At 42.7% G+C, this 22797-nt stretch overlaps 1 protein-coding gene across 1 annotated transcript in view; it reads left to right on the top strand.

Annotated features, from left to right (window-relative positions):
- Positions 1-1763: 1763 nt before the first annotated feature.
- SLC9A2 (solute carrier family 9 member A2) overlaps positions 1764-22797 on the top strand; it is a 99254-nt gene continuing 78220 nt past the window's right edge. Inside the window, 1 exon segment of the mRNA XM_030310320.1 lies at positions 1764-2061. Coding sequence (XP_030166180.1) covers positions 1764-2061 — 298 coding nt within the window.

Genomic DNA, 22797 nt, shown 5'->3' with positions numbered 1-22797 from the left:
GCTCCCCACATAGAGCTACACAGTTTTACAAACATATTATTTGCTGCTCCTTTCTTCCCAGGCATATGAAGCACATACTTTTTAATGAAAATTTAGAAGGCAGGCAGATTTTTGAATGGCTCGTTGATTCTTTTTAAGAAGATAGGACATCCCTACATTCAATTCTTGTTACACTTTTGAAACACTAATGCTTTATATTAACTGAAGTACTCCTAGAATCCTTCTCTTATCCTGGACTTGTCCTGCATAACTTTCAAAGTCTGAAGATGACTTATATGCTCTATTCAGGTGGAGACCTTTTTTTTTTTCTTTCTCCCGTGTATCCTCTGTTGACCTCTCATAGATTCCCTATGTTAGAACTGGGGGGGGGGGTCTGCTTTAAACTCTGAAATGCCGAGTGCTTAGTAGCAGGAATCATATTTTGACATTGAAAACATTTGAAAAAAGAGAAGGATTTTATTTCCTAAATATCGAAGGGAAAACGGTTTCAATTATTTGAATGACGACCCGTCCGCTTTCGACGATGGATCCTTTCAGTTTCTGGTGATGAAGATACTGGGGCAGTAAGACTTCACCCAGGGAAGCGGAAAACTGCCCTGTGAGCAGGCTGCGCTCCGAAGGCAGGGGGCGGTCGGCGCTGGAAGCTCCTGGAGATCCAAGGAGAATCGCGTTCCCTTTTCCTCCCCTCTCCTAACCGCAACCCGTCCTGTAATTAGCGGAGCGAGTCAATCTGAGCTAGGCAAATCACTGGCTTTTCACGAAATAATTATATTTGTGTTGCTCTCGGACATGTGCACCTCTAAGCCTGAAAACAGAGACAGCTGTTTTTCTTTTTCGTGACCGGGGGCAGGGAGAAAACAGGGGAAGCGACAGTGGTGGAGGGAGCGAAACCAGTACGGGGTGGACGAGAAAAGTGGGAGCGTGGGAAGAGAGTCTGGCACGGACAGTTTCAGCGCGCAGAATGCCCTGTACAGTACGCGATGTGATAACCCTCGGAAGGGGAACAAAATGAGGCTTTTCTCAACTTTCTGAAACAGCCACAGAGCTCCCCAGTGTGTCCCGGCCTCCGCAGCTCCGGGGCCGGGTCGGGAGCGCCCCCACCCCGCGGGGCCGGCCTCCCCTCCGGACCCCGAGCCTGCGGCGCCTGGGCGCGAGCCCGGCACACCCGGCGTCCCCTCGTAGGAGCCTGCGGGGGAAAGGGCGCGACGCGTGGGTCGCGCCGGCCCCTTCGCTGGAGGGACGCCCGACGCTGCCTCCGGGGCGGGGACAGCTCCGGCCACCTTGCGCGATTCCGCCCGGAGCCGGCTGGTTCCGGGGGTGGGGGGTCCGGGCGCGCGGTGCGGGCTAGAGAGGAGCGCGGCCCCGCGTCGCCCGCGGGCTGGGGCAGGTGCGCGGCGCGTCGGCCCGGTGCTCGCGTCCTCCCGCCCCGCGGCCCGGGCGCCGTGCCCGCCCCGCCCCTGCCCCCGCCCCCGCCCGCGGGCCGCCCGGGGCAGGGCCTGCAGCTGCGGCCGGCGAGCGGCGCACCGGGCATGGGCCGGCGGCCGGCGGCGGAGGGCGGCTGAGGGTGCGCGCTCGGCCAGGCGGTGTGCCCGCTCGCAGCGGGGACCGAACCGGCGGCTGCAGAGACCCCGGCCCCCGCGGCGGGCGGCGGCTCACGGATCCGCACTGTGCGCGGCCGAGCGCGCGGCGCTGCTTCGGAGCGATGCGCTGAGCTCGCGGAGGGCCGAGCGCGGGGCTCGCCGGCAGCTCGGGGAGCCGACCCCATGGAGCCCGCGGGCGCCGGGAGGAGCCTGCGGGCGCCGCCACCGCCGCCGCCGCTGCTGCTGCTGCTGCTGCTCCTGCAGGTGGCGGGGCCGGCGGGCACCCTGGCTGAGACCCTGCTGGACGCGTCCAGGGCTATGGGCTCCAGCTCCAGCCCGCCGAGCCCCGCGAGCGTGGTGGCTCCCGGAACGACGCCGTTCGAGGAGAGTCGTTTGCCAGTGTTCACCCTGGATTACCCCCACGTGCAGATCCCCTTCGAGATCACCCTGTGGATCCTGCTGGCCTCCCTGGCCAAGATAGGTGAGCGAGCTGGACCCGGGAGCTGGGGTGGAGGCGATGGGAAGGGGACGCCCAGGTGGGCGTCCGAGTAGGCGAGCTGGCCTCTGGGTGGTGGCCACCTCCCTGCGGATCAGGGCAGGGGCGACAAAGCAGCTTCTGTTCCACAGGGACCCCGGGAGGAACACTTTCATGCTTTGGTTCTTAAGTGGACATTGGCCTTGAAATAGCCCGAAACTATTAGTCCATACAAACTCAGCGATTTGCTGCTTGCTTTTGCCTCGGACACCAAGTGGTACAGCCTCCTGCCAAAGTAGAGACCTGTTTACTGAGGGAGGAGGCGAGTTAGCTGAGGTTTATTGGTCTCCCCCACTGGGAGAGAGGCGCGGGCTAGCACAGAGACTAAAACGGTTAAAGCCCTGGATGCTCTGCGAGAGAGGCGCCTTGGCAGTGACCCAGACCCTGCCATGCACCTGACTAATGAGGTGCATGGAAGAGGACTGGGGACGACTGAGTGCCTGCAGCTGCGACAGGAACACCCTGTCTCCTCCCCTCCTTTGGGCTGAGGCTGTCACTATCCAGGAAGCGTTTTCTTAGGTGACTGAGGCCAGTGAAGCAAGATGCATATTTAAAAATAATTAACCCACTTTTTAAACTGTCTCCTTAACTCTCATTTGGAAAGCAGAAGCGCAGAATGTCTTTTCTCACCTGCATTCCCCACGCCCCCAACACGTAAACTTTAGTTGTGCTCATGGTGTTTTATGCTATTTTTGCTTTATATTTTAAATACTTTTTTTTTATTTTAAAATATGTCAACTACTGTCGTCATGATTCAAAAAGTTATTAGGTCGAAAGACACGTATGCATTATTGCATACGTCTTCTGCATTTGTCCTCGGAAAGATCCTGTGCTGCACCGTGAGGCAGGTCGCCCTAAAGAATGAGAAGACGCCTTGCCTGTCGGCCTTGGGCTTCTTGATTGGTGGGAGGGATGCCATACACACCAGTGACCCTAATACAAGAAAGTGCTAAGTCGTGTGACAAATTCAGAAAAGATAATATGGCAGTGTCGGGAGGCAGAAGTCACTTCACGATGTGAAGGGAGCATTTAAATTGGGCTTTCAAGGATGACCAGGGTAGGGTCAGTCGGAGATGAAAGGGAACAACATTCCAGAGAGGAATGAACAAAGGCACAAATTGGGAGGAAAGCACAAAGCAGGTAAGAAGAGATGGTTTGCAGGAGGGTGGAAGTTGTGGGAGGTAAGCCTGATGTCAGATAAAATTAATTAGATCCTATTAATGGTGGCCAAAGGAGGCACATGCTGTTTAGAGACTTTTCAGGCTGCGGTTGCCTGGCTTTGACATTGTTGTACTAGTTCAGTGTTTTAATTCCACCTGAGAAGTGGAAGCAGGGGAAGTGGATTTCCCCATCTGTCAGGTAGGGTATACACATTTACATAAACTCCTTGTCTGTAACAATAAACTCAGGTGCTGTCTCCTCACATAGTCATTACAATAACCCTGCCACGCAGGAAGGGCAGATATTAATACCCTCCCCCGCCCTTGATAGAGGTGGAAACTGAAACTCTGGAGAGTTTACAGGAGTTGCCCACAGATATACAAAGTGGGGAGCCAAATGCAGGCTCTGTTCACTCTGTCCCAGACTCCATCGCTGGAGAGGTGCTTTTGTGCCCTGTTTCCATTACTGCTGCTCGGTTGCTATTTCTATTCAATTACAAGTCTTTGTTTTGTTCTTCACTCCTGATTATTTTAATCTGATTAATTACACTAATAACAGCTGCTGGTAGGCACTTAAGTTCATTACCTCTAATTTTCACAACCATCGTGGGTAGGTCTGATTACCCCATTTCCTATACGAAGAAACAGCAGTGGGGAGGTTACCTTGCTGGTGGGTGGGGAGCCAGAATTCCATCCAGGTCTGTCTGATGTCTCATCTTTGTGTCTATCCTGGAGGCTTGTTTTGTTATGGGGATTAAATGACACTACCTATGTATAACATTCTTAGAAAATGCTGGACGTGTGGTAAGTGCTGAATATTGTCACTAGTAGGCGTGGAAGAGGAGTGAACTGAAGCCTTGGGTAGTGCTCTGGCACTGTGTTTCCTTTTCCACTGCGCTGGGTAACCTGCCTTTCTCTACTCCTTTAGGCTCAGCCTTTCCCAAGTGTTCCTATTCGTGTGTGGGTTGCTCTTTCATACTTGTTGTTTTCTGTCATCATCTATTCATCTCGTTTGACTTTATCCCATTAATTGTGTGGTATTTTATTAAAATGCTTCTATGAGTTCATAGGTGTATTCATCTGCCCATTGGCAGTATTTTTGTTTTATACCCAGATGTATTTATATTCCCTGGCACTTGTTGTTCTGACCTTTCTGCCCCTCCCCCAATTGTCATCTTTACTGGCTACTAAGTCTCCTTTCTTCCCTGCATCTGGGGTGGCACAGAAATGGGAACACAGACAGATGTTCATGTCTCCCAACCAGAAGGGTCTGACCAGAGAGAGACCTCAGTGGAGACTGCCATGGGCGGGGGGTAAAGGGTATATATAGTTCCCAGAAGAGAGAGTATAGTTTGAGTCTCCCAAAGCCAGTTCTTGGGGGTCTTTCCTAGGTTCTTTGTGTATATATAGTCCAGCCCTGCCTTCCTATTGCAACTCTGCCCTTAGAGAAGCCTGGAAATGCCCAGATATCCACCCCCACACCCCTCCCCCACCAGCCCTGCACTTTTTTGTTGGATTTGAGGAAGACTGTCCTTGTATTGTGGGATGCCTTTACAGCCCATTAAACAGTATCTAGTTATTCAAATGCTATCTTAACTTTTGCCCTGGAAAAACTATTATTTGGGGAGACGTATATGACTTAATTTGCTCATATTTTGGGCACGGTGATGAATTGAGCTGTGCAGGGAGACTTGAGAGATTACAGATGTGTTAACTCATGCAAAATGCCATGGTTTCTATTTGGAGCACTTTTATGCCATGTACCTGGTGTACCTGAACTTACCTACCCAGAGAACATGGAGAAACATTGCTGGTGATTAATCTAAACAAAGGTAACAGGTTGCCCCAAATGGAGGCTCCTAATAACATTTGTAGGAGGTTTAAATCATGCCTGATGGTGAATTCAGAATTGTTTGCTAGATTGCAGTACAATATAACCTTAGAAATATTGCAGTCAGAAGTGAGCAGGTGCATTTGCGGGAGAGCGTTGAATGATTCAACTTTTCACTGTTTTACCTGATTATTAGGGAAACTCAATTTCTGAATTATTTGGTTAAAAAGAAAATCCTCTCATCATGATGATGATGTGAATGTGTATGTAAAGTAGGTTAAATAAATCAAAGAATGTAGGAAACTTATTATACTTTTGAACAGGTGTTAAATTTTGCAGTTTTAGAATTTGTTTTTCACTTAGATCCAAGTTAGCACATGTGAACTTATATTATTCTATAATTTTTGAGATCTATACTTTGAATAATTGTTGATTTTTTTAACAGTTATAAAATGCACACCTTGCTTGGTAAATCCTATACACAGCAATGGAGTTCTACAGCTTAGAGTAATAGGTAGCCAAAGAATTAAGAAGAGGAAGAACTTCCAGGAGTGTTCTAAGATTGTCTCCTCTGATTTCCTTGCCCATGAAGTGGATCAGTGGATTTGTCCTAAACCAGGTGAACTTGGGCATGTGTTCTACCGTTCTTCGGAGTTCAGGGACAGAGTACTGGGTCCCTGCTGTTTAAAGCAACACAACTCCGTTCTCTTGTCCCCTCACCTACCTAGTAGTCTTGTTGAGCTGGCCTGTTTGCCTCTTCCAGGTGTCAGCATGAATCCTGCCCTTTTCATCTCCTTTGCCCTTAAACTTGGGGTTAGGATGCAGAATTTTCCACTTCCCTCCACCCCGTTGTCTTGACATTAAATAACTTGTAGTAGTATTTTAAGGAAAAGTCAAAGCAGTTTGGTCCCTGAAGGTTTCTCCTCTGGGATCAAGTCTGTCCTGATTTGAAATATGAAACCAGATAGTTTCTGCAGTTGTTATCTGTCTGTATTACCTGAGATCTTGATCTTTTAGAAAAACCTATCATTGCCCTTGATCTGTTTCTCTTTGTTGTATTTGTTTTTCCTGAAGTGTATACACCAGCTGGTTGGTCAGTGGATGAAGCTCATGATCTTTCCTTGTTTCTGAACCACATCTTACTTTGAACACACTTGTGGAGCTCAGTCTTCCTGATGGCGTGCGCTTGTTCCTAATAAAGCTAAAAGAAGAATTTTGATTTCTTTTTGTCTGAAAGCTTCCATCTCTCTCCACTTTGGGTTAACCATACATTTCCTGTGTTCTGTGTGAAGGATGACTGCAGCAGCTTGTATTGTTTCTAAGGATCATTCAGGTGCCACCTGGAATCTTACCACTGCACTGTAACGCAGAAATATTTTCATGTCTTTTAAAAGAATAACAGGTAATTTTTCTTTCTTTCTTTACCTTGATCAACAGTCTCCGAAGTTTATCTATTTTATACTTTTTCAAAGAATTAGATTTTGTTTGGTTTCTAGTTTACCAATTTCTTCTCTGTATTACTTAGTTACTCCTACTTTATTGGCATATATATATTTTTTTCATTCCTGAATTGAAAGTTTAGCTCATTAATTATTGAATTTACTTGTTTTCTAATATGTGTATTCCCACCTAACAATGATAATTAATCCCTGAAAAAACAATTATAGTTGAAAACATAATATTACTTTCAAAAATTTTAATGACAAATGTTTTTATGAGCTCCTATGTTCTAAAATAGGCATGCCCTTATGCTAAAATGACATCAGTCTTAGTAAAATGCACAAAACTATTTCAGTAGTTTATTTTAGTTATTACAACTCCTAAGAAGCCATTTCTCTTCATCAGTTCCTCCAAAATGTGGCTATTTACTTGTTTTCATTAAATTCAAAGCTGTGATAAACTAACACTCAAGACTGTGTTACAAAGCATAGTCATGATAACTATGTTTATGTAAATTTATCTGTATTGCAAATTATAATAACAATAAAGAGCATGGCAAAGACTAAAGAATTCAGGGAGGTGATGCAAATGAAATTGCACTTTCCTAAGCAATTGCATGAAATCATTACTGCTATTAATTGACAAACCACCTGTATTCTGAAATGAGAACTTAACATATCAGTGATAAAGCTGGAAAGATGACTGAAGTATCTCATCAAGGGCACCCAGCCACCGATTTAAAATCTGTAAAATCCAATACAGTCTTTATGAAGTCAAAGAAATGCCTCATGTGCTGAAATAGGAATAGTAAAAGAAACTCTTCTTAAAGATGGTTTCTCATGATCCAAATGGGTATATCTTAGAGGAATGGCAATGTATGTATTTTTTTTTAACGTTTATTTATTTTTGAGAGAGCATGAGCAGTAGAAAGGCAGAGAGAGAGAGGAAGATACAGAATGTGAAGCAGGCTCTAGGCTCTGAGCCCTCAGTCCAGAGCCTGACATGGGGCTTGAATTCACAAACCGCGAGATCATGATCTGAGCTGAAGTCTGACACTTAACCGACTGAGCCAGCAGGTACCCCAGCAATATATGTATTTAAGGCTAAAAGTATATTGTTCTGTCCTACTCTAGTTGTATTGTATAGTTTTGATATGTAGAGTTTTCACTATTGTTTAGTTTTCAGTATTTTTAAATTCCCTTATGATTTTTTTATTCTAGCCCAATAATTATTTAGAATTATAGTTTTTAGTCAGCAAGCATATTGAGATATGTGGTTATTTTTTATTTATTCATATTTTATTTAATTTTGGTTAGATATGCCTGATAATTGATTTTTAATATTGATTGAGATATCCTCTGTGGTTTAATATCTGGTCCTTTTTAAACTGCATTTTCCATGCTTGCTTGAAAAAGATTATAGGGGTGTCTAAGTGGCTGAGTCAGTTGAGTGTCTGACTCTTGATTTCAGCTCAGGTGATGATCCCAGGTTCATAGATTGAGACCTGTGTTGGCCTCCATGCTAAGCATGGAGCCTGCTTAAAATTTGTGCGCTCTCTCTCTCCCCCCCCATTCCTCCACTCTCTCTGTCTCTCTAATATAAAAAAGAAAGAAAAAAAGATTATATATTCTCTATTTATTGGATGTAGGATTCTATACAGGCACATGTGCACATATGAAGATAACATGCCTCCACACAGAGGATTAGATTACATTTTAATTATTGTGTTCAGATATTTAATAGAATTGCTGAGTTTTGGTTATTTTATCTATTAGGTTATGGGGTACATTAAAATCAGTCTCTAAGATTGTGATGCCAATTACTATTTGTAATTTTGTCAGTTTTTGCTTTATATATTTTGATGCCAAGTTATTAGGTTCATACAAGTTTAATATTATATCTTCTGAGTGAATTCTTTAATGATTAAATTATGAGCTTCTTTATTTTCAATAATATTCTTGTGGCTCATAGTCTGGTTTTTTCTCTTATTACTATTGCTATTCAAAATAAAACTAGATTTTGCACATGTATTTTTTCTGTATCTGTTTTCACATCTACATTTTCCAGACATATCTTTTCCCTTAACATTGCAATCAAATCAACTAGATAATTGTTCTTCAGATATATTTTGTTAAACTACATACACATTGGGGTAGATGTGCCCCTATGAATCAGCACTCCTGTATTCTTTGGATAAATTCTTAGTAGTCCTATTGCTGGGTCATAGGGTAATTCTATTTTTAATTTTTTGAGGAACCTCCACACTGTTTTCGGAGTGACTGCACCAGTTTGCATTACCACCAACAGTACAAGAGTGTATACACTGTATGTTAGCCAACTTGACAATAAATTATGTTAAAAAAATTTTTTTTAAATAAAGTCCGTACTTCAAGCTCAAAAAAAACCCCTACATATAACTGGATTTTTTTATATTTAATTTAAATTTTAAAAATATTTGTAATTTAAAAAATTGCAATTACATTTATTGTAAGTTAAGATATATGCGAGCTTATTTTGTTCTTTGTTTATTGTGCTTTTATCTGGTATATTTAATTTTAGTGTCATATTTTGGCCTAGTCGATTTTTTTCATTTATTTTTAACATATTATTATATATTCTGTTTCTATTCCTTTTGTGCTTACTTTTCAATTTTAATTTGATTACCTGATTTAACAGGAGTCAGGGCAGACTGCTTTGGCTCACATCCCAGTTACATGTTCCTACATATTTTGTGGTTGTGAGATATTGGGTACATAACTTAAAACTCTCTGGGGTCAGTTGCCTTATTGGTTAAATGGGTATAATGAAAGTACCAATGTCATAAGCTGCTATAAAAAATAAATTAGTTAATATATGTAAAATATTTAAACAATTTTTGGAACATGGCAAATGCAGTATTTACTATTATGTTATTGTTTTATACTGTTCCTTAATAATATTTAAACTTTAAAATTTTTAACTGCTATTTGCCTGTTTCAGAATTGTAATTTTTGGTTTAGAATTCAGACCTGGTTTATATTTAACTTCTTCCAAATTAGACTTTAATTTTTAGACCTGGTTTGTATTTAATTTCTTCCAAATTAGTTTTTAATTTTTATAAGCAGTGTTTACATAGATTTGCAAACATGCTTACCAATTTTTTTATTGTTACTTCTTCTCTCTCCCTTCCACATTGTTTTCTTTTTACTGAAGTGTTTTCTTTGATACATACTTCATTCAGGGAGGACCTTTGAATGATAAATTCTCTTGATCTTTAACAATGTCTTTATCTTGATTATTCTCTTGAATGATTATATAACAACATAGGAGTTGGAATTATTATCACTTATCAGTTGGAAAATATTGTTTCATTACTTTCTGTCTGGTTTTGTTGCTAAGGAGATTTATGTTATTACTCTCATTGCCCTTTGGATTAATCAGACTTTGCGGTCTGTGTGTATTTAAGATTTTTCTTTGGTTATTTCTGATATTCTGCTGCTTCTTCAGTATGTCTGGGTATTGACTTATTTTATTTTTGTTGCTTGGACTTGTGCTTCCATGTTTCTTAATGCCGTTTGGTGTTTTTCATCTCTTTTCTATTTCTTGGTGATTTTATCAGATCTTTTTTTCCAGTACCACATTATACTTTCACAGATTAATCTGTGCCTAACTTACTCATTGGATTTTTCATTTTAATTATATTTTCATTTATGCTGCTTTGGTTCTTTTTCCAGTCTACCTGCATTTTGTTCATACTATTCTACTATTTAATTAACTTATACTCCTCCTTTGGAGTATTTTATTTAAACTGTATTCATTTTATAGTTGTTGTGGTTTTTTGTTTTTCCTTTTTTTTTTTTTTTAGATTTTCCTGTTAGGGCACTTGGGTGGCTCAGTTGGTTAAGCATCCAACTTCAACTTTGGTTGTGATCTCACGGTTTGTGGGTTCGAACCCTGTGTCAGGCTCTGTGCTGACAGCTCAGAGCCTAGAGCTTGCTTTGGATTCTGTGTCTCTCTCTCTTTCTCTGCCCCTCTCCTGATCATGCTCTGTCTCTGTCTCTGTCTCTCTCTCTCTCAAAAATAAAATAAACATTAAAAAAACTTAAAAAGGTAGATTTTTCTGTTATTTTTAGTTGTTAATTATGTTTATCACATTTACCGATTTTCCCTTTTGGATATTTATTTCCTCATATAGATTATATTTTGTATTGTGAGCTTAGCTTCAGCAGGGGATGTTTACTTGGAAGTGGTTTGTTTCCCTTAAGTTATGAATGGTTCTAACAAAAATGGTTTTGAGTTCTCATGCTGGGACCCAGAATTTCAGTGATTGGTTTTTAGTGCTAGCTTGGTTTTCCTATATTATTCAAGTGGACTTTAAACCTGTGTGTGGGGTCAATCTGGAATTTTATACTTCACAGGTGAATTTTCCCTCTGCCCAAGGCTATAAAGAGTTGATGTATTTCCTTCAATTTTTCCTTGGCTATAGACATCTTTTAGTACGTGTTTATTTGGCACAAAGTGGCTCTCTGAGATTCAGGAATTTATGCATGAATCCTTCCCTGACTGGTCTGACTTTGGATTTCTTGGCTTCATATAGGTGTTCAAATGCTAGGTCCCAGCACGTAGTGCAGGTAACTTGTGTGGAATCCAATCCCCCAGGTTCACTGTGGCTTGAAATCCTACTGATGTCTCTTGCTTGGACTTCTCTTGTTTCTGGCCTCGGAGACATTTTCCTTTATTTCGGATGTGGCTAGATATTAATCTTCTGTGTTTGAAGTACGAGATGGTTTTATCTGTGTTCACATTGTTGGATGGCTCAGTGACATTTTATATGGCACTTTTAAAAGAAATGCGTGCTATGTAGTGTTAAAAGCCCATGGATATGTTCTGCCCATAGGATATCATAATGGACCCTCTTCAATGTAAGGTGAATATAATATGTTCTTTTCCTAGTTTTTCTATCTGCAGGATGGGAAGATGTAACTATTCTCCTTTTCTCTTCTATATTTTCATAGTTGGGTAGAAGAGAAATAGTTCAGCAATTGAAAAAGTGTTGGACTTGAGGTTTGGAAAATATGTCCCCAGATTAGAAGCAGGAAGACCCTGTGGCACTTTGAGTTCTGCCATTAACTTTGTTGTATGATCCTCCCAAGACTTGGTTCTCACATTTAATTAGTAGAAGTAGGGATATGTATCTGCCCCACCTGTTTAACATTTCCAAGGGATAATAAGAGATACTCTGTAGGGGAGGAAGTAATTTATAACAAAGATTTTACTTTTATAGCAAAAGAAACTTAAGCCAAGAGAAGCATGTGTTTATTATATTAAAGGGACGTGCAGACATGGGCGTATTGTCATTCTAAATGAGGCGTGCACAATTAGAGGTTACTCTCTTGCAATTACATCTTTTAAATGTGATGAATCATAATTGATGTACTTCCTGCAACAATCCTACACATTGTTCATCACTGTTCCAGGGCTTTCTAATCTTGATTTGTAAAATTCATCCCTTGTTTGAAGATGTATGCATTCCTTTCCCTCTTCAATAACTCCAGGGGAGGTATGGGAATTCCTTTGAAAGCTCTCTGGGTGGTTGTGACATAACCATATTTTTAAAGGTGAGTTTCATGTTAATACTTGGTGTTGGCATACAAAGGCCCACATGTGAAAAACAGAAAAGTCAAATTCACAACTGTCTTTAGAAATTTCAGCGGCAAATGGAACAGATTACACATGCCCATCCTGCCTGTGAAAGTGCTCTAAAGCAGTTTAAAAATTTTGTTATCCATGGAAAGTTTCTCGTGGAGTCACAAGGCCATGGGACGATTCTTTTGCTGTGTTCCTGTGACTCTGCCACAGGCAATTCTGCTACTCCCTATTACTAAGCTCCTTTCCTAGGGATCCATGGGCTGGGAAACCTGATCAATGTAATGCAGCCGAGCAGAGTCTTTTATTTTGGCATTGGAGGGTGGAGATGGGTGGGCCTACATAATCCCTTTATCACAGGTTTCTTTAATAAAACAATAATAGCCAACCAGGATGAAGCATTATTCCATGTCCGGTATTTGGGCCAAGTGTTTTATACCCATTGTCTCATTTAATCATCACAACAACTCTGGTTGGTAAGCCATCATTATTATCCCCAGTTTTAAAAAATAGATGAGGAAACAGGTTTGGAGAGCTGAGGTAACCTGTCCAGGGTATCACAACTCTTAAGTGGTAGAGGTGGGATCCATGGTCAGCGTACGTCATTGCTCTACTGTGTTTTGTCCCGGAGAAGAGTATTAAGTTCTAGGCATCTGTCTGTAGTCTCCAGAGCACCTAGTTGTGTCTTATCTCATACACTCTTAACCTTAATCTTGATGGTCTCAGATTTTCACTGTAAAATCGGACCACGATGATTACATCCTGTCTACTTCACAGGATCTTTGTGTGGACCAACTGAAAGCACATTTGACTCTACAGCTGACGTTGGTCAGACCTCACCGCAACTCTGTAAACTGGTAGGACGGAAGGAGCTTCAGAAGGCAAGGTGGCATAACTCATAAGTGGTGTCAGAGCTAGAACTTGAGTCTGGAATTTCTGAAGCTTGGTCTAGCTTTTTCTCCCATGCATAACTTAGAGAATATAGAATTCCAATGCTTTTGATATATATATTTAACATGTTAAGATTCATAGGTTAAAGGTTCAACCCATAACTTGGGCTACCATATACATTTTAATAGGCCAAAGTTCAGCTTCAACAGGTTTACAGGAGACAGGGTGTTAAATGTGTTTCGTGGTTGCACGTGCATGCACACGTGTTGAACTGCATGCACATGCAGACACATTTGCACACGTGAACGACATTCATTAGGATGGAAGCTCTGTGCAGGAAGGGATTTTGTCTCTTTGACGTGCTGACTAGAACAGTGCTTGGCACAGAGCAGGTACTCAATAAATAAGCACTGAGAAAATTAATAAGTAAATAGTAGTTAGAGACACTTTTTGTTTCACCTCAGCTTAATCATGTGGTAATTAAGGTAACTGTGCCTCCTGGTTTGTCCATGATATCCATGATTTGCGTCCATTATCCGAGAACATATATTAATAGTCTGCCCCTCACTCTCCAATATGCTAGTTCACGTGGTCATTTATTTAGTCACTCTACATACAATGCATATACTGTAATTGCATATACTTTGAGTGGTAACTTCTGCCCTGTTGTCCAAAATCTGACCTCTGCCACTTACTAGCTGTGGAGTTTGGGTGAGTTAATAATCCTCTATAACCTCAGTTATTTCATCCATAAAATAGGAGAATGGGAGTAGCTTCCTTGTGAGGTTGATGTGAGGGTAGAGTTAGTGCACGTAGAAAACTTGCCACCTTCAGACCTTGGAAATGTGGTTAGCCCTCGGATAAGAACCGATGTCTTGCTTCCTCCTCCAAAGCGTAACGGTATCGCGCCACCAAAGTCTGTTTCGTCCAGTTATTCTGTAGCAAGTTGTTAGATTGTCTGGATGGCCCTGTCTCCTGCTGTTGGTGGTATGCACGGGCTTCTCTCTAAATCATAACCTTGCAGTTTTCAGTGTTGCATAAATGTAAAAAAAAAAAAAAATCATCTGTCTGCTTTTGTAAGTTAATTTGCAATACAAAAGAAAGGCCACGCACCCCCCCCCCTTTGTTTGGTGGCAGGTTCCTCTGTCAAAGACTGAAGGGTGAACAGCCAGGCGTAGTAGGTAAGGGGCATAGTAGGTGGGAGGCAGCAGAGAGGGCCTTGCACACAAGGCTTGTGGTCCGGTGAGACGTTCTCTGTAGGAGCTGGCTCTCCCCTAGGCCTTCCTCCTGACACCCTCTGAGCTGCTGGGTCTACTCCGTGTCCTCAGGGTCCCCAGCAATGTCCATTCACACACAAGCAGGACAAACATGTTTTTCAGTAGGTCATTCCCAAGTCCCTTTGTACTTTTTTCTTTTCTTTTTTTTTTTTTTTAAACTGTGTTCCTTTAGGAATCGAGGCAGGAAGGAGTTGTAAAACAAAGTCCTGCCCAAAGTAATCATGAATACACCATTCATGTCTACCTGTCTTCTTAGGAAAATGGCATCATTCTTTGTGCATCCTCCGTGACCTGTCCGGAAGGATACAAAGATGCTGCCGTGGGCTCAAGGAGCTGATGTCTTTAAGAGAACTAGAAAATATGCGTGTGTGCCTGCGTGAAACAGCTCCCACCCCAGTCTCTCTGGGTCCTGTTGTGCGCGGCTTCCTTCCTTTAGCACTTTTGTCACTATCTGACATATGTTTATTTATTTATTAGTTGCCTGTGTGTGCTCACAGTCCCTCCCTCCTCAAGTACAGGCTCCAGGGATGGGGGCCTGTGTCTTTTGTTTTTGTCTACCTCTGCAGGGCTTAGGCGATTCACAGTCAAAACTCATGATGTCTACATCCTCAGTACTGTTTTCTGTTTTCAGCTGCTTCACATGAATAAACCTATTTTGATTCTCACAAGAGTCTTCACTTGGCTTTGTTTTACTGCTGACATGTATTCACGTGCTTTCATTCGAAGCGTGGTTCGTGAGTGCTAATGGCTTTGCTAAAGGGATTTGGTTGATAAGATAGCCAATTTATATATGTAATGACTTTACTCTCTCTGCAGTGATTTTTTTTTTTCTTTTCTTCTTTTTCTTTCCGTTTGGTCTTGATGTCTCAATTTTGTGTTTTGAGGCCACTGAAACCAAGGGAGTTTATTGCTGTCTCTGAATCTGTGAACAAGTGTGTATAACTGGCAGGACTCCGGTCTTCTATTTTTCCACTAAATATATTATTAGTAGTACTGGTTATTATTTTCCTAAAGTGTAATAATTATGATGATGCTTGGACCATAGAATTCTTAAGAATTGAAATCCCTTTGGTCTTTGCAATGATAAGCAAATCGAAAGACACATGGATGTGCAGAGATCACCGAGTTGGTAATCAGAAGCTGGAGAGGAGGCAAAATGAGCAAAAATATGCTGATTCTGGTAAGTTGAGAAAATAGCATCCTTTTGCCAAATAGGGTAGTTTCTTAATTTAGCTTTGGCCACCGGTGTGCACGCAGATCCCCTCCGTGTATATAACCAGTGGCTGGAGTTAAGTGTTAGCGACCACTTAATTGAAAAATGCAATTAGGCAGCAATTACTGGCAATTGTGGGTTCCTCTACTATACTTTGATCTATTTATTTTAAGCAAGTGGTACGTTTGTTTAAAGGCAGGCTCTCAGAGGAATAAAAGCCAAACGGAACATAAAACTCCCAACACAAGGTGGTTGGGTGGGTGCGGTAGGCTCCCTGGATAACCGTGCATAACTTAATGATGGGTGGGCAAACAACACAACCAAAAATTGGCATAAATCATTTACTAACACACGGGTTGAAAGAATGACAAATCTTGGGCTTTAACATCTAGCTGGGGCAGTAGGAAAAAAATTGCTTTCAGCCATTGGCCTGCATGGCAAGTCTTGCCTCTCTCTAGGTTAGAGTACCCCAGGGTCCCTGTCACCACTCCTGGGTCTTGGATCCCAGTGTCCCCTCCCTGTCCCTCTCCCTCCCAGCCAGATCTGCAGAAAGTCTGTTCAGATACAGTTGGCAAACCTAACTGCTCCCTGGATACTGTCATTCCCCCTACATAATGCCTATACCCGGGAGAGTTGTTTCCCCTCAGAAAGATCTCTTTCAGTCTACCCCTTCCTTGGCCGAACCCCTTCATCGAAGGGTGTTACTGCAGTGGAGAAAGAAGAAGAAGGAAAAGGGGTGGGCCAAGAGCCACAAGGGGGTACAACTTGGTAACGTTAAAGATATTTAGAATATGGGGCTGTCGAATCCGCTTCAGAGATGTAAAATCTGAACCTGCAGTCCTGACAGATGCAGGACAAGTTCTGTGACGACTTTATGTGTACTTCATGAGAAACATGAGTCGAGGACTCTGCTAAATAAGAATTCTTGGCGCGTCCGAGGGCTGCTCTGAGCATTTTAACAGCGTGGATCTTGTTTCCCACCTGGCGATATTAGAAATTCCCCTGGCATCTGTGGATTACTTTACTTGGCATAGGGAGGCACATATTTCACACCCAGATGTAAAATATGTGAAAATTCTTGGGACACTGGCCAGTGTCATTGTTATTTCCTGGTGCAGAGTTGCTGCCTTGGTGGGCGGTAAGGACGCACCCAAATCAGTTATAATTTCTGGGCCATGTGGATGGTGTGGTATGGCTACTCCATCTTGGTTGCACTGCGCTCATGGAACGTTTTGCAAAATTCGTAGGACCCAATCTGAGCATGCTGATAGCAAGAACTGAACATCTTCGGAATTCATTTCCCTGGCCTAGCCTACCTGTAGCTTCAAAAAGGAGACTGTGGGGGCACCTGGTTGGTTAAGCTTCTGGCTCTTGATTTCAGCTTATGTCACAGTTTCAGGGTTCATGGGATCAAGCCCTATGTTGGGCTCCATGCTGTCAGCTTGGGATTCTCTCTATCTCTTTGCCCCTCCCCTGCTTGTGCATTCTCTCTCTCAAAATAAATATGGAAAAAAAAAAAAAAAAAAAAAGGAGAGTGTGACCTGTTAACAGAGTAATCTAAGATTGGCCTCGTCAGTAGGAAGTAACCAAGATGGTAAACTATGTAATTGGTTTGATCCTCTGAAAGCCATTGAGTGGTAAGCAACCTAACATAAAATTGAAAACCGCAAATAACTCAAATAAAAAGCAAGGAATATTATTTACAGAAAAGCACAGTGTTCATTTATTTATTTCTCCTTTCTTCGCTGGCTTTCCTCACTCTCTGAGCATAGTTTCTTTCTTATCTTGGAAAGGAAGAAATTGATTTGCTTTTGACAAGATAACTATGCAAAATAATTATGATGTATGTACTTTACATAGATGCTAATAAGCTAGTCTCTTGCATGACCGTCTCTTTCAGAATTCCTAGAAAAATAGTGAGCTTTTCTGTCACAGAAGCTGCCTTCGAGCAGCCAGGGCACGCGATTGTCACTTCATTAGAATAGATTTTATAGAGGTATTGGAAGACTGGAGATACGCTGTAACGCACAAGCTGAGGAGCCGTATCAACAGAGTCATTAACTTTGCACAGTGCTTCGTGTGCTCGCCACTGTGGCCCAGCCTCTTTTACAGCCAGGAGAACTTTCCTTGTGATCGGCCTGCCCAAAATTGATTTGGGCTGCCAAGCCTGGAGAGACTCTGGCCCTTTTCGCTTGGCCTCCGGGCCCCTGAGAGCCAAGGGATTCAGTGCCAGGAACATCTTCCCAGGCCACCTGGTTCCCGCTCAGCCCAGCACATATTTCCTCCCAGACACCTTCATGTGTGGAACCAAAAAATTCTCTATCATTTGAAGGGATAGCTTGCTGTTGTTTCAATTTGTGGCTTTCCTTGAAATCCAGAGACCTATATAGTCTTTTATTTTTTCCACGTCGGATTTCCGAGAGCAGCACCTCCAGCCGCATCTGCCTTCGGCCCCAGTAAATGTGTCTTCTGTGTGACATAAAACTCTCAGCATCGGATGCAGTGTCTTTCATGAAGCAAGGCAAACCACAGGGCTTAGGGATGACTTCACACATGTATCTCCATGTGTTACACACACCACACACACACACACAACTTTTAAGTCTGTCATGAGCAATCACAGGTAGCCAGGTAAAAACTAAATATGAGATTTCTGCTCATGAATATTTGCATACTCGACACAGCAAAAATACTTTTCTGACCCACTGGTGATAGGCTAACTCTCTGGGCCCAACTTCTTGTAGAAAGAAAAATCTAACTAACACTGAGAATTGATCTTATCTTGCTGATGGCCCCGGAATGCAAATAATGGGTCTGAGACTGAAGAAAAGGCCTTAATTCAGGTGATAATGAGGCAAGGGCACAAGTCACTTCTTGTGCTCAGCCCTGGCTCAGGGGTCAGATTAGGATTCAGTGGAGGAGAAAGTCCCAGCCTGCAATGTATGCCTCAGCATACACTGAGGGAAGTTCGCTCAGCCTGCAGAAGTCACCAACTCCAAGTGTGGCACTTAGGACCTTTCAGGGAGCTCGCCCCATTGACGGAAACCAGCCATGGGGCCCGGTGAGAAGAGGGAGGTACCCCCACCCTGAGTTGCTAAGCACTGGTCACTTGCTTATGAGATGGGAAGCCAGTCCCATAAGCCATGGAATCTGAGTGCTGAGTTGTGTTCTCATTGCTGCAGTTCCGATTTGAAGTCAGGAATCTAAAAAGAAGACTGAAGAGAAAGACAATGTAAGGTTTCTCACCCCAGTCTCCATTGCAGTCTTTTTTTTTTTTTTAATTAGAGCACAAGTGGGGAAGAGGGGCAGACGGAGAGAGAGAATCTTAAGCAGGCCCCATGCGCGCAGGGATCATGCACGTGGGACCCTGGGATCATGATCTGAGCTGAATGAAATCAAGAGTTGGACACTCAACCGACTGAACCATCCAGGTGCCCCTCCATTGCAGTCTGAGTAGCCTCTGAAGATAGGCTTTTGGACCTGCAGTCTAGACGGACGGCACACAGTGTGGCCTAGTAGTGCATATGCATGCTGTGTGGACTGGATGGGTGGGGATGCCCAGCGTGGGGGAGGCTGGCAGGCAAGCTGGAGAGCCAGTACTCGCTCTGACTAGAGGAAGCCCCTGCCCAGTTCCAGCAGATTGCCACCTTGCACAGACGGGGGGACAGAGGGCCCAGTCTGCTGATTTTTCAAGATAAACTAAACAGAGGAATTTGTATGTGGAAACTCTCATTAAGAGAGATTAGCTCGATATTCAGAAATACAACGAGCAAAACCAAATCGGTCTATAGGCCACGATGGCCCATGAGCTGCCAGTTTGTAACCTCTGGCCCAGCCTTTTTCACGTTACATGAAATTTTCCTTCCAGTATTTATACCTGCTTATATTTAAGGGAGGTGAGTCTATTGATTGGGATTCTTATGCACTCAGGATCCGTTGGAATTTATCAAGTTAATAATAGTCAAAATGAATACCGTCCTCAGAATATGGTTGTGTTACCAAAAGAGAAATAAGTAAAAATGGTGACATCCCCTTACCATTGATAAAAATGGGGAGGCTGTCATGGAATCCCTAAGTAAAAGGCATTCTCGTTTTACACCTTGAGTAAGGAGCACAGGCGTGGGAAGCAGTGTTGGGAGGGATGCCAGGCTGCTGGCACGTCCCTCTCACCCTGCCTCTGACATTTAGTTATGTTACACAGCAACTTCATTATCTGTGAAAGGTAAACTCTATGGATACATCAAATGTCATCCCGACCATTGTTAAAACAATGAACGTGTTACCTTCCCCCAAATGTCTCTGTTTTGCCAATTTAAATAAGGCTATCTGGTCTTAGGGTCTCAGTGGATGATGAGGTCCCATATAAGAGGCACTTTCCTTTAAAAATATGTCTGTGAACAAGATTGGTGAATTTAACAGTTTTAACGATAATAAAGACAACCATTCTTGTGCTCTTGTTCACTGAGCATCATTTACAATAAACCCATAGGAGTATTGCTGTAATTGACGTATGTGCTATGGTAGATTGGGATAGCATGTTAGCGTGTTATACTTTGGTCAGCCATCTCCTTTTGATATTTTGCTATGAGCGTTTTTGTAAAAATTAGTTATTTTCCCCTCTGCATCGCAGAAAATCCTGATTTTTTGCTTGCTATTTTTGGACAGCCCATGCTTTGCACATTTTATGGTTCTTGGTCATTTCACCACAAACATGATTGCCACAAACGTTTTGCTGTATATCTAGTTGGGTGTAAGGCAATTTTGCTGCAAAAGAGAAAATCACAGAAGATAACAGGGACGTTCATGTTTAATGGACATAACAAAACATGAAAAAATTAATAGAAGTGCCATTAGGATATTTGTAATAAAAGATCAAGCCATGGAAGGTAAAACAGGGACATGTAAAAGGACATAAATAAACATGAAAAATACAATAAAATTCATTGTTAATGTCTTCCTTCATTTAGAGAAGTGTCAGTTTTCCAAAGACTAGGATACACATTTATAACGGAGCTTTGTACTGCACTCTGAAAGGCTTCTATACTGCTGTTCATCCTTGACATATTGTCACATGTCTGCTCATAGATGTTCTGGAGTTCTATGGGAAATGTAAAAGACATAGTGATGCTGTAATGCATTTGTAACTGAGCTTTGTTATCATTGTAACTGATATTTTCTAGTAGAGTATAGTATGCAATACAGCTTTGGACTGTCTTATTTCACACTTCCAGTAAGTTTGGTTACCATCTCTTCTATCAAGTCGATTTAGAAGTTACCGCCTGCTATTTTAATACTACCCTGTCTGCTCATCACCGGATAGAACATTATGAGGTCTAGCCAATAGTTGTATAATGTAACAATGGGAACTTTGTCAATGGAGAAATGAAACCAAACTGTCAATCAGTCCTTCTGTCTTTTAGAGCAGAAGTCCTTTTGGTCGATTAGTTGTGCGGTGAAAATGTTTGCGAGTGGAAATGCTGTGGCAGAGACGTACACAGTGAAAATGCCCAGACACGCTTTATTTCACCACGCTGAGAGTTGCCTTCAGCTGATGGTAGTTGTTTTGGGTTATGTGCATGGTGCCAGTGCCTATCAGCAGAGATCAGTTTCAGCTACATCTTTTCGCACTTGTTTGCTGAGCAGGGTTTATGTAGCTATTATCAATATTTCACTTTTCTGTGCCATAATTACTTCATAAGAATGAGTAGGAAAGTGAAAAATGAAAGTGAAGATGTATTTTCTATTGTGGTAAAATGGATGCCACATAAAATGTACTATGTTAACCCTTTCAAGTGCAATTCGGTGACATTAGGTCAAGTCACCATGTTGTGCAACCATCACCACTGGTCATCTCCAGAACTTTCCTGTCTTCCCAAACAGAAACTCTGCCCATTAAACACTAACTCCCTGTCCTATATCCTCTGTCCTCCCAGATCCTGCGAGCCTTTATTCTACTTTCTGTCTCAGCGAATTTGACTACTCTAGGGACTTCATGTAAGGGGAATCATACAGTGTGTGTTCTTTTGTGTCTGGTGGAAGTGAAGATTTTAAGGAGAAACAGCGTAACTCTTACAACCTTAAGGAAATTGAGTTGAAGGTAGAACTCACCATCGGTGATGAAAGCATAAACCTTTAGGGTAATCAGATATAAACCAGTTGGCTGGGTGTTCCGCTGGTAAATAAAATAACAAAACTAAAGATTAAAGAAAATGATAGAAAAGCTGGAACTAAGAATGTGGGTGAGGACTGTGATAAAAGGCGAAGCCCATGATCTGATCTTTGTTTTCAAGTGCTTGACCCCCAGTGACAGCATGCTTATCTGGTTGTCACTGCATGCTTGTCCAGAGGCATGGAGTAAAACCCCTAAAGGAGCACATCCAGATCAAAGGGAAGGTGAAGCGCTTTTCTCTTTATTGTCATTTTTTTCAAATGTTTATTTATTTCAGAGAGAGAGAGAGAGAGAGCAAGTTGGGGAGGGGCAGAGAGAGGGGGACAGAGGATCTGAAGCGGGCTCTGTGCCGGCTGACGGATGCTCAATGGACTAAGTCATCCAGATGCCCCTCTTTACTGCCATTTTGGTCCACCCGCTACAACCTATGAGATAACGGGAGGGCAAAATTGAGTATAACTCGCTACCACCCTGGGAACCTGCTCTAGTGGGTGAAACAGACCCTCAGGTGGGTCTGTGAACTGTAGTGCAGTAAGTAGTCTGTTAGCAACATCTGCACAGTGTGACTGTGGACAGAGAGCCATGTGGGTACTCACTGCCCTCTGAAACATTTTGTAAATGTCTTCCAATGAAGAGCATGCCTTTTTCTTCATATCACTGCCTGTGTTGGGTGTTACTACTTGCCACTGCCTTGAGGTGAATCCAAACTGCGGATGACAAGCCCTAGGACACATTACTGTCACCCTCTCTTGGTTTTCTTGCAGCGCCTCCTATGGGCCACACTTGGTGCCCACACTGTTGAGTTTTGCACATGCCATTCCCTTTGCTCAGAAGCCCCTCCCATGCCTCTTGGCTTTGACAATTCCTACCACTCTTTCCTTAATGAGCCCTTCTCCAATGGGGCAGACAAGATTAAAGACCCTGCAGTGGTTCCACTGTGACTTACGTTTCCCTTTCCGTAACAAGCATGGCATTTGTAACCACTTCTTTGGCGTCCTTTGTCCCTGTAGATGGTAAACTTCATGGAGACAAAGACATCTCCATCTTGGTTATTGCGATGTCTCTAGTGCTATGCA

Source organism: Lynx canadensis, chromosome A3, assembly GCF_007474595.2.
Source record: "Lynx canadensis isolate LIC74 chromosome A3, mLynCan4.pri.v2, whole genome shotgun sequence".
Classification (NCBI taxonomy): domain Eukaryota; kingdom Metazoa; phylum Chordata; class Mammalia; order Carnivora; family Felidae; genus Lynx; species Lynx canadensis.
The sequence above is the reverse complement of the archived record's forward strand: the minus strand, read 5'-3'. Positions and strand labels throughout refer to the sequence as shown.